The sequence below is a fragment of the Poecilia reticulata genome, linkage group LG13 (genome assembly GCF_000633615.1).
Source record: "Poecilia reticulata strain Guanapo linkage group LG13, Guppy_female_1.0+MT, whole genome shotgun sequence".
Classification (NCBI taxonomy): Eukaryota; Metazoa; Chordata; class Actinopteri; order Cyprinodontiformes; family Poeciliidae; genus Poecilia; species Poecilia reticulata.
This window is the reverse complement of record NC_024343.1, coordinates 26,358,058-26,374,744: the sequence shown is the minus strand read 5'-3', so window position 1 is coordinate 26,374,744 and position 16,687 is coordinate 26,358,058. Positions and strand designations below refer to the sequence as shown.

The following is a 16,687-nucleotide window of genomic DNA, read 5'->3' as shown; positions in this document are numbered from 1 at the left end:
ATTTTTTTTTTTTTGCATACCTAAGGAAAGCCCAACACATTTTATTTAAATCTGCAGTAAAGAATGTATGCCATCTAAAATTCAACCACCTTAAACAGACTTCTGATAATGTCATGTTTACTCCACAAAATCCCACGATGCTTCCGTGACTGAATTTGGGTGATAAGAAAAAGAGCCTCAAAGCCACACCATGATAATTCTCCAAAGTAACAAGATTTACTTCAAGGCTTAGATGGCTGCCATGCTTTTTCTCTTTCTGTACAAATAGATTATACAGTAGCAGACCTGTATAGAGTTGAGTCTGAGAATTAAAAAAAAAAGTTTTAAAACACTGAAAAAGTCTGCAGGTAAATCTTCAACCCTTGTATCTTCTTACCTCATGTTTTAGGTCAATAGTGAAGTCAGATTTCAGTGGCTCATCTCTCACTTTGTTGGCAAGCCTAAAGAAAAAAAAAAAATCCAAATCATGAAAAGAAATACTCACTACAAAGCATTTTGTCTATTGACTCCTGTTTGATGTGAAATCTGTCAAATTTTCGACTCACCGAACAACTAGCGGCATGCTTAAGGCCCAAGCAGCAGCAAAGTCTGGATATTTAAAGATTGAGGGATTTTCTGCAAAGGCGTAGTGATGAATGATGGTCGACTCCTCATCATGCAGAGGCTTGCCGAGAAACCACTCCTGATAACGAAAAATTCAAGGACATACAAATTTCATTATGTTAGAAGGAAGTAAAAAATTTTATTATTTTTTTTGTCACTTTTACCATGCTATAAAATTTAGAGCAACATTCCAGCTTCTGCAACATTCCAGCTTCTGGCCTAATTAAGCAGCGTTCATACTGCACTTGTCAGAAAATCTTTGAAATTATTTCCAGTGAGTAGGTTTGCAACTCACTGGAGAAATAACAAGCATTTTTGAGGGAACAAACTTGAAATAATGTCATATATTGCAGCTGATAAGATGCTGAGTGTAACGTTTGATATCTCAAAGAGAAAATAATTATATCTACAATATTACCTACTCCTGGATAATTATGCCTGATAAAAATATATGCCATTAAAGTCTTTAAAGGAAGTGCTGTAAGCCCAACTATTCATTACAAAAGCAACAAATAAAAGAGCAAAGAGTTTTTTAATGGATTTAAATTAGTATGCACTGCATTTCAATAAAATAATATTTGATCTGTATTATGTCAGAACTGTCAAATTTGGAGATGTTTATGAATTTATTTATTAGTTTTCAAGCAAAATGTCATGACAACTCTCTGAAGTGAAGTAGATCATGGAACAAAATAGAAATTTAGCTCAAACTCTAAGCACCGAAATAGTGAAAGAATGTTTCGGCAAACATGTTTTAAGGTGAAGTGTTTGTGTTAGGGAACCTAATAACATCTGTATGAAAGCAGCATTTTAGAAAAGAATGGTACATTTCTTTTTCTTAAACTGCACAGCAAAGAGCAACAGGAACAAACATTTCATTTCTTAGGTGGGACAATTTGCACTTAGATAAGAAAAACACCATAAATTACTTCAGAGTTTTAGTCAAAAGTCAGTTTCTCCTGCTCAGCCAGAGGTGAAAAACATGAGGCCATGAATGTGAACCACATGGAATTGTTTGAGTATAAATGTTTTAATGTTTTTTAACTCAGTTTAGCATAATTATTACATGTCTCTGGTTATATCTGGAGAACCACATCTTTCAGAAAACAATGCATAAATTCATTTCTATTAAATGTTCGTTTCAAACTGGTTTGGTAGAACACTGAATCTTTTTCTTTTCTTGTGAGAGTGACTAATTTCCTTAAATATTCCAAGATGAAAACTTGGCTTGCCTTCTTTGACTCAAACTGACGCTGACCACACGGAGCTGGTAACACTTGAGAGAGAATATTTTAGCTCTAGGGCATGTTGTAATGAATCAAGTCATCGGGATGTTGTACTTTGTCTTCCCATCCTCCTCAGGAGGAAGCTGTTAATATGCATACAATATTTACCATCTTTTCCTTGGAAGTAAAACACCATGCAGGATTTATACAAGACAGAAAAGGAGCAGAGCAATGCTAACCTCTGGATTTGGTGATGGAAATGAGTGATTACTAAATCCTGCTGGCTTCACATCAATGTGTAATTAGAACAAAATGTATACTCTTGTTTCAGACAGTGTGCAACCAGCAATGAAAATGCAAATAATTAAATGTTAATGGTACAGATCAAACAAAAATGTGCTCCAGTTATTTGGATTATCTCGGAAAAATCTCAAATAAGCAACTTAGAGGAGGGGAATCACATGATTTATTACAGTGTCTTTGATGGTTTTTTGCATCATTAACTAATTTATTATCTGCCAACTTTATTAAGCAATATAGATTAATTTTTAAATGCAAGATTTAATTAGTGTTTAGATGGCAATTAAGACATTTAATTGAAAGGTTGATATAATTAGCTGAAGGAGCTCTGTGGATTTTAACAGGTAGAGATGAACTACACTCATTGTGATGCTATAAGGCTGTGGTCCCCAAACTACGGCCCGCGGGCCGGATCCGGCCCACCTCCACATTTGGTCCGGCCCCCTGAACAATACCAGAGAGCATTCAGATTTTTTTCATATATTGTATTTTCCGGTTTATATGTAGATTTTTCTTCATCCACCAGGGGGCTCTTTAGCAGGAAGTGTGTCCTGTAAACTGTGGGTGTTTTGTTTTGCATGGCACATTGCTGCCATCTGTTGGACTTTTAGGGAACTGCTTGACTTTTATGTTATTTAATCAGTACGGTTGTTTGCTAGCGGTAGAGCAGATGAACACACGTGTTTGTTATGAACACCGCATTCCAGGTCGAATTCTTCGAAGCAATGCCTGTAAGTAGCAGCTTATACTTCAAAACGAGCCTTTATGTTAAAGTTACTTTCCCTCAATGGAATACTAGTCAGTCCAGTCCCAGTGACCATTTCACTAACGGTTTTTGGGTAAAAATCAATCGAGTAACGCGCACCCCCCGCCCTTGTCAACAATTTATAACCGTGTAACATTTTTTCTGTTACAAACTGACTACGGCCCCCCACCAGAGAAGTGAAAAGTTATGTGGCCCTCACAGGAAAACGTTTGGGGACCACTGCTAAAAGGCTTTAATTAAGAATTTTCAGCCCTTGATTTTTTTCTACATTTTGTCATGCTGCAATCATAAATCTATTTCTTTGCTTTTTTATAATCAGACCAACATGAACTCCTTATTATTTGTAAAAAGAAAGAAAAATGATTCATGGATTCAATTTATAATTTTTACAAATAATCTGAAAACATGTCCTCTCCTTTTATCAAACACTCTTAAATAAATATTTTCAGTGCCAAAAAATTGGTCCTTTATTTAAGAGTAGGAAGCAAAAATCTGTTGATGCATTTTGCCACAGTCCATATGACAAACAAATGAAAAAGAAAGCATTCTGGTCATATGGGACAAAAGAAATGACTATGTTTTGTCCACCAAGCGCTATATTTGTCAGAAAAAAAAGTAAATATTGAATCTTTTCCTTCTGCATAAAAATACGTATTAGTCAAAGTTCATAAGAAGGTTGAGAGAGTAACATGTAAAAAAAAAATTAAACTAGTTTGGACAACAACGACAGGAAAAATATAGCCAAAGAGCAATTTTCCAAGCAAAACCTATCAAAAATATCAGTTTGCACAAGTGGAAAAGTTTTGAGACATACCCTAAAAGACTTGTTATTACAGCAAAACTTTGTTTAAGCTTTGACTCAAAGGAACTGAATACAAATACACACAGATAAAATATTTTTAAAAACCATGTATAATATTCCTTCCACTTCACAAACATACACCACTTTGTGTTGGTCCATTGCATACAGTCCCAATAGCATGCATTGAAGTTTGTGGCTATTTCATGACAAAATATGAATAGGTCATAAGGGTATGAATTAGAGATGTTAGGGTAAACTGTGTGCATCCATGCGTAGGTGCGCATGTAGAAGATGTAAGTGCATCACAAGAGCAGCTGTGAAAAGAGGAGATTAGATCTACATCCATCGGTTTTTACGATCTACCATCAAATTTGATCCACTTAGTGAGATACTCCACATATATTTTATTTTAGCATTATCCACTCAAATTTATGATTTAGGAGTCGACTCCTCCTATTGACATTTTCTAGCAATGCTTTAAATGGGCACCATGGGGAGGATAAACAACTGCAAGAACAGCTGATGATGGAGGATTCAGCAACATACAAACCATCCAACTATAAATTAGTGTGGATAACCTTAACCTTAATCACTTGAGATTAATAAATGCAATATTTAAGGCCGTTCTGTAAATGTGGAGGTCTGCTAGTGAGCCAGCTTTACCTGCCTCAGGTTTGGATTTGTCTCTGGTGAGGCGCTCCAACTTTTCTTTTCTTTTCACATCCTCTTTTCTAACACCTCCACTCATTTAAAGACAATTACACATGTCAGCACTTTATTTAAAAATAGCCAGTCTTACAGATGGCGACCTCAACACATAATTCTCTGCACAGGTATAACGCACTATTATTACAGTTTGCCTAATTATAGAGATACTGGTTTGGCACTGAATGTGTTATAAGTTGTGATACAATAAGTTACGAAAGAAAAATCTTTCCAACACAAGCTTGTGTTCAGTTATTCATAAAATAAAACATGCATTTAGCCGTTGGTGTTAAAAACTTCTGCACTCTGGAAGGTTTTCATGTTCCAATAAGACATGTTTTATAAAACTGCACTGCACCTCTGTGAAATATTCTGTAGCTGTCTTAAGTTATTTATTATGTAATTAGCTGCATAATATAATTTCTTTGCTTTGTCTTATAACCTATAACAAAATAATTTTGAAAGTAACTGTATCTGAATTGCAATGAGAAGCTTAAAACGTGTAACGGAATCATTTCACGATTGGCATAATTAAACATGCTCACCTTATTTTTGGAAAATCTTGCCAGGACTTGAAGAAGAGTAACCATCTTCACATTTGTTTCCTCCTCAAGAAATACAATCCAGGATGAGTTTTTCCCAAAAGAGCGGGACAAACTGAAAAGATAGAAAGAAGAAGAAAAAAAACAGGCTAATCAAAGCTAGAGCTGCATAATAAAGCAGCGGTAAACAGAGCCGTGACATGCACAACGCAAACAGACAAAAAGCTGAGAAACAATCCAACTGGGGCTCCCTCTCAGCCAAATCAGATCAAGGCAGTCACAGTTTCATGCAAGAGGAAATAAAATCAAAAAAAGGGAACTAAGTTTACACAGTCAGGCTGCATAATGGTGTGATCTTACTTTAAAGCTCCAAGTGCTGAATCTTTGTTATGAATAAGAACTAGGGAAGTTGCAAGATTCTTGTGAAGCACGGAGAATTTTTATCCTGCTGTTAACACTGATGATTAACTGCACTAATAGGCCCATTTTAAAACCCACAAACAAATTAAAAATGAATTTATCATAATGTGAAGCCATCAATAACAATTACTGCGGGGCTTCGAAGCAAAATTAATAAACACGCAAGCCGAAAACCTTAATAAAATCGTAAAACTTTCCCAACATCAGTGGAGTTGGGTGAGTGTGTGGTTTTTTAAGTGATTATAAAATATGAACAGTGATACTTACTAAGGCAGAAGAGGAAGAATGCTCCAATCACCCTCGTTGTCTGACAAAGTGTGAAGAAGCAACACCGCAGGCGGCTTCTGAAACACACAAAGAAACCAGACAATTCATAATAACTTTGAAAAGCTAAAGATGAACTAACAAGAGACATGCAGAAACTGAAAGGACAACAGTTTTATCAATGCTCTAGTGAAGGTTTGCCAAGATCTTCTATTTAAAATGTGCATCTCCATGGTTTCGAATGTTTTTTCCTGTTTTAGAACTGAATTTATACCGTGTTTTTCTGGGCTTATCAACCTCTCAAGCGTTAGTGTCAATATTTTCACAAGTATCATTTCCTGCTCTTCACAGCTATTGTTTTACAGACCATTTATGAAGGCAGTGCATGCTCTGAGTGGAAAGACTGCTTGTGGGCATGTAGGAGTTATGAGATCAACAAAAGGAAGATGAATCTGCGAATCTGTGAGGACAAGAAGTCTTCATCCAATTAGGTCGGGGTCACTGGCTACAAGCATACTGCAGAAAATAGAAATGGGAGCTATTTATTTTGTAGAAAGGATTTCCCCTGAGAAGAGTGTGCATGTAGCTATGTAATACATGCTATAAGTCTAGATGGAGATTATCTGCAGTTGAATATTTTTCTCGTACTGTAATTTATTTAATAGCAACTCTTATTTACATTACTTGTAGTGCCTGCAACACTGACTTGCATTCCTACCAAACTTAAAGAAAAACAAATCCACAACAAGGAAAGTAAATGTGTTAAAGAAATTAACTGAACGATTCTGAATATGACACTTTAATTGAAAACATCGACTAATATTGAGTACCGGATAGATTCATTTTACACAATTTTGAACCTCGTGTTAATGAACTGAAAAGCAGAAATTATGTCAACAATCTGTACCCACCTGAGATGAAAATTTAAAAAAATAAAGTCATTAAAAATGATCACTGGAAAACAGGAGCCTGAAGAAGATTGATTGAAATAAAAACAAACAGTCAGACTAAGATGTTATGACTAAGAACTGCATTGTTCAGAGGGAATAATCACGATTTTAGACTTTCCTAGTTGTTAGTTTTTTGCAAACATACACTAAGTATCCGGTCTCGACTAATTCTTGGGACCAAACTATCTGGTGTATTGTTAACCCTCCACCAGTCTGCTAATAGTCATCTAATGCTACTCGCATTTTGTTTAGATGTTCTGTTTTCTTTAAACCCAACATATGGAGTAAATAAATATCCAATCTACAAAATTAATAATAAAATGATCTAAACTGTATTAATCAACAGAAGCGTCTTTTCTTTCACTTAATTGCTTAACATACATGTTTGTAAACTACCTTTAACTGTGTATTATTCATGTTATGAAAACATATGAAGTATTATTTGCATATACTATTCATTATTTTATTTGCTCCTTTTTGTTTTTGGGATGGACATTGAGCGATTAACATCTTGTCACTCTGTTGCCGTCTTGCTCTCATAACAAGGGGGGAACTTCTAAAACAAAGATCTGAAAACAAGAACAAGATGTTTTGTAAAAAAAAAAAAAAAAAAGACAGAGCTCACAGTTGCCTGCAAATGAGAGGAATATGTTTGAGCACAATTTTCTGTCGTACAGACGGAAAAAATATGCGAGGATTTTCAAAGCCAGCTTGTGCTGGCAGAGAAGGGAAAAGCAGCAAAGTCTGACCCTGTGGTTCATTACAACACGGTCCAGTCGTCAGACAGCAAGCCAGTACAAAGACTGACCCACTCTGTCTGACTGCCGCTCGGTTCAAACACCGAATCTGATGCTGCTGCTTACACTTGTTAATTAGTATTAGTCAGGTGTGTTTCGTATCAAACCCAAACATCTATATTAGCGAGTTAAATGATTACATAATATAATGGATCTCTAATGTCCATCTCTGCTAATCTATAAAGAAAGCAATGACGAAATATGCAATACCTTTAGAAACCTTTAGATTTTTTTTTCAACATATTTTTGTTGACGTGGCTGTGATAAAGTGGCTACTGTCACAAACTCTATAAAAGCCAGCTTGGTGAGAATAAAGTTGCAATGAACAACAAACCAAGTGGTTTGCAATCAAGAAAATGAAGGTTAACGGAACGTTACTGGCTACAAAAACAAACAAAAAATAAATAAATAAGTTAAAAAAAGGACAATGATTATATTTTAGTTGCTTCTTGACTCTACAAATGGCAATACTCCAACTGCTGAATTAAATGCATGTTAAAACAATCTTTTTCGCACCACTGATGGAAAAAAGAAATTGCATTGCTTCATCTCATTCCCGCTCCCGGTCTGTGTCTCTGTGGATAACAACCTTGGCTAAATGACAAACATGCTTCATAAATGTGATGTGAATTTTCCCAGAAGGCAGAATGTTGGACTGCAAAAACGCAGGAGGTGGGCAGACTCATACATATGTCTCTGTTTTTTAAACAAGCAGCTATCACATAATCTTCATCTGCTATGGGCGAAAGAAACCCAGAGATATAAATATTTATAGTTCTGAACAATTTCATGTCACTAATCAGGTAGTCTAATTATTTAACACATTACTAATACCATCCTGACATTTTTCACATTTTGTGACAACAGCATAAGGTCGACTTTAATCATAGACAAAAGACAGCATCGTGATTTGGTTGTACAAATCCTATGATCTTGATTTTCTTTGTGACTGGTTAATTGCTGCCTGCAGCTTTTTTTGTGTGCGTCTTTTTTCATAAGACGAGCAATTACAAATTTTCTTATTCCAGTAATCTCTCTTTTTTCTGAATCGCAACATGAATTTCAAGATATTTTAAATGCATAATGCAAAACACCAAAATCCACAGGATGAGAATGTGTGAGTCTAACTCTTTTGATGCGCGAGAAGCACAACGTAAGACTTAAATAGCATTATCTGCAAAACTGCTCCGTGTCTTGGAAGCGGAGAAAGTCATGGCCAGGTCAGTATAATTTATAATCAGTTTAAGAAGAAAGGGAGGAGGAATGTATTAAGAGTTTACATTTTATTTACTGTCTGCACATATCTTCTTCTGTTTGTGATATTTCCGTGAATATCTTCCTTTATTATCGACCCGTTGCATAAATTTTGCTATTGGTAAATAAATCCGATGTACAAAGTGTGAATGCAATGCATGATATTACATTACACCATCATAAACAGCTTCATTGCCAAACTACCTCTGAATAAAAATAATTCAAATATTCAGGAACTTTTAACACGTTTTTGTCAGTTTATTGCCTGAAACAATAGTGCATTTAATTGGGATTTTATGTGACAGCAAAATGAAAGTACTGGATTAATAATGAAGCATTATTTTCACAAATGCCAATCTTCAAAGTGTGACATGGGTTTGAATTAGGGTCCTAGACTCTGAAAAACCTAAATAAAAGCTCAAATTATAGCACACATCTAAAATGTAATAATAATAATAATAATAAATAAAAAAACACCATCTACCAAACCTGGAATCACTATTCTGTTGACATAATTCTGAAAAGATGGGTCAATCAGGGCCACTTACCGCACTGGGATCTTTCCCCAAAAGAAATGTTTGGTGAAGATAGATACCCAAATCTCAATGTTTAACAAATGTTACTTTCCCTCTGTGAAACATCCATCAGTAAGGCACTAAAGATGTCAAGGTGAGCAACACTCACGGTTCGATTCACACAGCAATTAAACGGTGCTAAAAGTTTGCAAAATCTTAATCTGCACATGTTTCTAATTCTGAATCTAGATGCAAAGGCAGATCTGTTCCCAAAATTGCATCACCAAGAAGAACGTCACTTTGTTGATGCGGTTTGTTAGAATGAGGCAAAACATGTCAGGATATTTAATCTTTTCTTCTGATGAAATCTGTCTGATATTTCAGCAACTAACTAAAGATTCAAATAAATTGTCTAAACCAGGGATCAGCAGCATTTACAATCAATCCAAAGAGGCATTTTAAAAATGACTCAATTTGTGAAGTCACACAAATGGTAACCTACAACCTTTTGTCCTCAAATAAAATTTTGAATATCAAGAAATGAAAACACAAATAAAGATGGAAATTAAATTGCAATATTTTGAATCATAGTCAATAGGAAAAAACACAGAAGGTAAACAGATTCCTCTTTAAAATAAATATATGAAAGATATCAGAAGAAAAATGACAAATGTTTTGTCATTTGCATCAAACTGCTAAATTAACCCAGTAAGGTCCATCAACAGAATCATTAAAGGGTAAATTACTTGAAATTTTAGCTGCTTCTGCGGGAACAACCATGATTATAAACAACAACAGGTGCAAATTGCTCACATTTTCCGGTCGTGATAGGTGGAGCTGCTACTGCCTGTATTTAAAGCAAATTGCTTTGTGAATCCAGAGAAGAAAGGAAGCAAATAGCAGGATCAAAGCAAAGGAAGAAAAAAAAAATAGCCGATGGAACTGCTTTGTAAATTTCTCCCTCAGTGTTCCTAAAATGTGGAAATCATTTTAGGGCATTGCCATCATTTTACCTCTGCAGCACCATCAAGTGCAGCACATTCAGATGCAGTGTCCTCAGTCTCCTTTAGAGTGCTGCTCAAGATTTCCTAATTATATCAAATTATAAGTAACCACATGTCACAAAAAGCTAAAAGTGTTAAATATTTTAGACTGCGCTTTCATATTTAAGGCTTAGATGTGCTTTACACGCAAGAGCTGTAGAGGATATAAATAATTCTCAATGCTATCATTTAACTTAAAATCTAGCAGTATTTCTTTATGTTATCGCAGATGGAAAATGAATTTGTTTTCAGTGGAAATATATATGGTGTGTAAATAATTTTTTTTACAAACCACAGTTGACAGCATGGGGCATAAACATTTAGATTCAGGGATGTGTTTATTTTTATGACATCAAAGGTTAATTTCAGCACATTAACGCTCTCTGAGTTTATGCGTGCCGTTTTCCATGCCAGACTAACTGTAACGGAGACTTCACTCTTACCTCTGTCAGACCATGCACCTGCTTCAGCAAATCTGCTCTCCGCTCTTCCGCCTGCCTCACGTGGAAGGAGTTCCTTTGACTCTGGACGACAAACACTATCTCCCGCAGCTCTAGAGGAACACAAAGGACAGAGATGTGGGACGGCTGGCGCACTGTGAAAATGGATCATGGCAATCGATGACCTTCTGAAAGTAAGACAACAAAAGAGTCGCAGCCTGAATAGCCGAGGTGACTTTGGCTAATCTCCGTTATTGGCCTGATGATAATAACCACAACTCCATGAGCGTAATTGACTTGGGAGAGAGTATGTAAATGCCACAGCAAAGACTGTTTTATTAAATAAAAGATTAGCAGTCAGATGGGGTGAGGTTCAGTAATACCCAAAAGGTTGACAAACCCAGCTGTCCACTTCTGCTGTAATTAAAGTGGTTGCAGCATCAGTAAAAGTCAGCCATGAAAATGAAATGTTTAGACTTTAAGGATAATAAAATCTGCTTATGAATTGATAATAAAGGCGGCCCTGACATCACGCACGGATTCTATTTTTGTCATTGAATCAACTAGCTGCGGGTCGCCTCTGTGTGAAATATATTCGCAGGACTGTAAACAGAAAACGGCTCAGGGAGGAATCCTGTTATCTTCACAAACAAGTCCAGATAAACCCTGTAGCTCTCATGACAACAAGAAACAAAAACAAAAGACCAGAGGGAAGGGATAAAAAAAAAGTCTGTCATTTTGTCTTTGGCTCTGTGCAATTACATTGGATGACTCTTCAATCCCACCAGCTGTCCTTTATGTCAATTTAAAATCTGCAGAACCTGACAAAAATGAGTGCTACAACAAAAAAAAGCTGCACAGTAATTTAGAGCTCGGAGGTGGGGTCAGAAGAATAACGAAAACAGCTAGCGTGGTGAAAAATGACCCCACATACCTCAGTAAAATTAATTGGTTAGTTGAGTATTTGCACAGCATATGGTCATAAAGTGTGTACAGTGTAATAAAGTTTAATTACCTTCTAGAATGAGCTCATTGTAGGCCACCAAATTTGATTGCCAACAGAATTTTTACATTTCAAAAGTTACATAGGAACAGTAACTTGCAAAATTGATCACATCCCTTATACGTTTACAGAATTTATAATGTGCAAACTTCACTATATTTTGTAACTATTTTCACGGTAACTGAACAAATAAATAACATAAATGTGAATAAATTCAAACCTATAAAGTGTAGCCTGCACTGAAATCCGTGCACTCTGACCTGATGCACCTCAATAGGATGCAGCAATGCTAATCGCCAAGCACTTTGACACAACTGTAAGCGTCCCAAACATGGCTGTCCGCTTTATCTGACAGGCTACGCAAGGCAAGCATCACTCAGGGGAGCAACTCTGGAGGAGTCGCAGAGACTCAACCTTTAGATGGGAGGATGTAGTCGACATTAAATCGGGCCAAGAAACAGAAATCCATAAAAAGCTCCTGCTTTTCGCAACACAGCAATCATGTGGAAGAAGATGGCTTCGATATATTGTGATTATCAAGTTTTGCCACAGAATCTAAGCTGAACTGAGTTCTAGACTTTGACTGGACCGTTGTAACACATGAATATTCTTTGATCTACGCCATTCTATTGTAGCCCTGCCTGTTGCTTAGGGTCATTATAATGTTGGAAGTTGAACCTCTACTCCATCCTCAGCCTCCAACAGGTTTTCTCTAGGGATTTAATTTATTCTATCCATCTTGACATCATCAACTCTCAACAGTTCTCATGCCCCTAATGATAAACGGCATCCCAGCAGTCATGATGCTGGCGGACCTGTTAAACAGTGGGGATGTGTGTTCAGGGTGATAAGCACAGTTGATTTTCCCTCACAGCATTTGTTTGGTCTTATTTAAGAATTATTTCATGCTAAGTGTCAAACGACCTAAGTAAGGGGAAAAAAGGAACCAATTTAAACAGGACACAGATGGTCTAAAATGCAGGTGGAAGAACTGTTCAGTGTAAGGATTAACAATGGCAAGATGAGATGGATTTGCTCTACTTCAATTAATTGTCCCCCTAACACTACAGGTTCAGTTATCAGAGGCCAAGGTTACAGACAGATAAGTCACAGTATAGTATCTATGCTAGATCTTTTTAAATATATATTAAAAGACAGGTAGGACTATAACACCCTTATCTAGCTAATGACAAATATCGTCTTGAGCCTTGAGGTTTGGCGAGGCGAGAAATTACTCTCTAAATCTCTGCACGTCCATCTCCAAAACAGATCCAGTCTCAAGAGTTGATGTCAGTGAGAACACCACCGCGCCACCTCTAAACGTCCTTCTGCTGTTGGTGTTAAATGAGTGAGTGTGTGTGAGCGTGTGTGTGCATTGAACTAGTCCTAAAGCAGCCATTCTTGAGATCCCAGGTGGGGCATCAACCTCCTGATACTCCACTGTACAGCAACAGCAGCTAAAAGACACTGAAGGCAAAATCAGATAAGCACTTTGCCAATTTCTCATTGTGTAGATAATGCATACGTTGTGTCAAAGCAAAGGAGAATGAGAGGCAAAAAAAGAAACTAATTAAAGCTGAATTCACTGGCCTTGACTCCACACTAATGGCTTTCGATTAATCATCCAACTACGAGGCGAAAAAGGGGAAAGGAAAAAATCCTGTTGTTGTGCCCTTCTTCCTCCATCTCTATCATTCCTGTGTCCTTCCGCTTGTTCAAAATCACCTTTGTGCACCATGTTGATAATCATGGCAGTGCAACCGTCCAGTCAATACAGCTACCTGTCTTAAAAGGAGGACAAACAGGACTTATAGCAATGCCTTTGGAGGCAAACATGCCCCAGGTTATTTTTAGAGAAAAATAAATACATGGTACATATTTAAAAGGTTGAAGGAGGAAAGATATTTGAAACACTACAGCAAAAAAAATAATAAAATATGTTGGGACTTAATGGTTCAGTTTGGGCTGATGATGTGGTTTAAGTGACAGGGATCAGCGCTGGGATGAATGCTATGAGACTTTGCTTATTACTGTACTGTTGCAGAAAAGAGTGCAGCACTAGAGTTGAACTAGGGTTGTTCACTGTGAGATGTTTGTTTTGCAATCTGACAAACGGTTTATATTTAAGATCCTCTGAGCCAGAACTGCACCAAGGGCAAAAATAACTCCCAGTGGTGGCATGCCTTTGCTCTATTTGATTTCTGACAGCATGCTGCAAACTTTAAATGAAGCCACCAGTGCATTTAAACCCACAAATCTTTCAGCATGAGTCACCTATAAAACACAATTATAATTCTTGCCTCACTACACTAAGTCTAATACAGTAATTATATAATCCAATAATATAGTCATACATTTTCATGGTATCAAATACTGATACATACATGTTCTCTGTGATTCAACACATTCTGGTTACACGAAATATGCAAGTTTTCTGAAACTTAGCAGTAGTCCTCATACGTTTTTATTGACTGAATGAACATATTTTATTTTAATTGAATTCCACATGTGAAAACACCAAAGACGGTAAAATTTAGAAACATTTCCCAATTATTACAAACATTGTGTCCAACAATTCTATAGAGTTTACAGTACCTTGGAAAAGTATAAGCACCTCTTTAACATGCATATGTTAAAGGGTTGCTCATACTCAAGCTTCAGTGAATTTTGTTGGGATTTAATGTGGTGGATTAAAACAGAGTAGAGCATAATTGTTAAGAGGAAGGAAAAGGATTACCAGTTTGCAAAAAATTGCAAATGAAAATGGCTAAAATGAAGGGAACATTAGTATTCAGTGCTCCTGAGCCATTACTTTGTTGACTCGTGCTACAAAATTGGAGGTAGGTCTGAATGATTCCACAATATGAATATAATTTCAACTAAACCATCCCACTGCAGGTCTGGCTGTTCTGTAAGCTTAGGGTTGTTGTCCTGCAGGAAAGTCGACATCCTCCTCAGTCTCAAATGGTTTGCAGCCTCTAAGAATTCCACCCATCGTCCTATCAACTTTGAAAAGCTTCTGGCCTGTCACAGTGTCAGATGTTCAACTTTTCTGCTGTGTCCCTCGGACTTCAGGATTCTGTTTGTTCACTAATGTTCTCTAACAAACCAGATGGAGCTATAGTGAGATTAAATGACACAAAGTTGGATTATCTGAATTATTCCAAATGTAATTATTAGCATTAACATTTTAAATACAGATGTCAGAGTAAGTGGGGCTAAATAGACATGAGAACTTTTAGAGATTTACTTAAATAAATAACTGTATAGTCTTCCTTCAAGTTCACACGTTACTGTATACATTTATCTGTCGTAAAGCTCCTCAAAATCACGGAGTTTAAACAGACAAAACAGAAAAGAGTTCAAGGATTATGAATACTTTTGATAGATATTATAATAAAATAATTAAGTTGCTATGAAAACATGTTTTCTTTGCTAGCAAGTTGACCCTTAGAACTGGAAAATCAGTTCTTTCATACATGGAACAGGTAAGAGAGAGGGGGGAAAAAAGAAGATTGAAGGTTTTGTGGGAAATGCAGTTAAATCCCTGGGCTCCTCAGTGCAAATGATGTTATTTTGCCAGGTTGATGGAACTAGAAAGCATGAGACCAGAGTTCAATTATGTCTACCAGTTCAGCATTGCTCAGGGGCCACTTCATGAAAAAAAATAAAAGTCTGCATCAGCCTTGAAATATACTGGATGAAATAAGAAAGAGGAGAACTCTCCCTCCCCGACTTTGTTATTATCTGATGCTCTTCTTAAGGTGCAGAGCTATTCTCTAAAGGCCATCGCCATCTGGCTCACAGTGAGCTCAACAAACATTTTGAGTGCGCAGATACTGCCTAAAAATTTTACATATCAGAAGTTACACAATGAGACTGAAGAGTGAACCGGGACTAATCGTCTACAAAGCATCTGTTTTTTTAAGTGATCGTATGTAAAGAAAGACTATATTTTCCAGGCCACTTGTGATGCAGTGTTGTCACCTCTGACGCAAATTGATAGTGACACTTCCTTAGAGCAGATTCCAGATGTCGCCAAGTGGTAGAAGAGATGAGGCTGCACCGACCTCCAGGGACTCAAAAAGTAGGTGTGTGTAGTCATGGGAATGGTTTATTTTAGCTTAGAGTATTAGCATCCACACAGCCCGAAAATGCTATCTGGGAAGGAACTGCAAACATGTAAAACTCATTCAACTCCGGCTCACAATTCTGCAAGAGTAATGACGAGTCTCGGTGCAAAAAGTGGATAAGTAGAACAATTTTCATGATAAATGTCTGCAGAAAGCCTGATGGATAAGATTCAGTGGATGGGGCCATTAGGCTGTTGTGGGAGCAAATCAGGTCCACAGCATGTCTTTGCATGCACACAGGCAGAGAAGTGAAAGGATGTCAATAGCTTATTTCCATACTATTCCCAATCCAGTAGGCGATTGTGCTGGAGTGAAAACCTGATCCACTCCAATGCCTCATATGATTGGACTCCAGGAGACAAGATGGTCCCGAATTATCTCTCACCATAAAAGTCAGCTTCTATTTTTTCCCCACATCATGTTCCAGACAGTGCAGGGGAGAAAGACAGTAAAATCATGTTATTGAGAATAAAAGATTTAGGAAGTTAAAGTCTTAAAGCTTATATTTAGCACATTACATTTTGGGGGGAATTGTTAAAAGTTTGATGTAGATATAAAAACGATTTATTTCCCTCCCACTGACACTCATCTCATGTGGCACAAGCCTATGGATCAAGCGGTAAGTGCAATGATTTTCTATCAGCCGCCTTCTTCTGTTAATACATACTTTTAATTGCCTTGCAAAAGATCAATACAGAGCATAGTGTATTTAAGTTTCAGCATGCTGCAGACAAATAAAAATCAATATCACAAATATCAACCAATAAAACACAGAGAACAAAATATCAAGGAGGAAGCAAACCGAAATTGAGTAAAATGAAGAAAAGGAATCAGCAGGGAGAAGAAGCAGAATCAGCCGAGACATCACAGGAATAAAAGAGGAAGACAAAGACAGGTTTTCAACGTGTATATATATATGTATAT

The 16,687-nt window shown here is 36.7% G+C and overlaps 1 protein-coding gene across 2 annotated transcripts in view; it reads right to left on the bottom strand.

The window, feature by feature from the left end:
• The window catches only part of b3glcta (beta 3-glucosyltransferase a), an 89,380-nt gene that overhangs the window by 24,713 nt on the left and 47,980 nt on the right, over positions 1–16,687 (bottom strand). For both annotated transcript variants that reach the window (XM_008426260.2, XM_017308173.1), the window contains exons 4-8: positions 10,631–10,740; positions 5,632–5,708; positions 4,948–5,059; positions 546–682; positions 377–440 (exon numbers count right to left, since the gene is read on the bottom strand). In XM_008426260.2, coding sequence (XP_008424482.1) covers positions 377–440; positions 546–682; positions 4,948–5,059; positions 5,632–5,708; positions 10,631–10,740 — 500 coding nt within the window. The remainder of the gene's footprint in view (positions 1–376; positions 441–545; positions 683–4,947; positions 5,060–5,631; positions 5,709–10,630; positions 10,741–16,687) is intronic.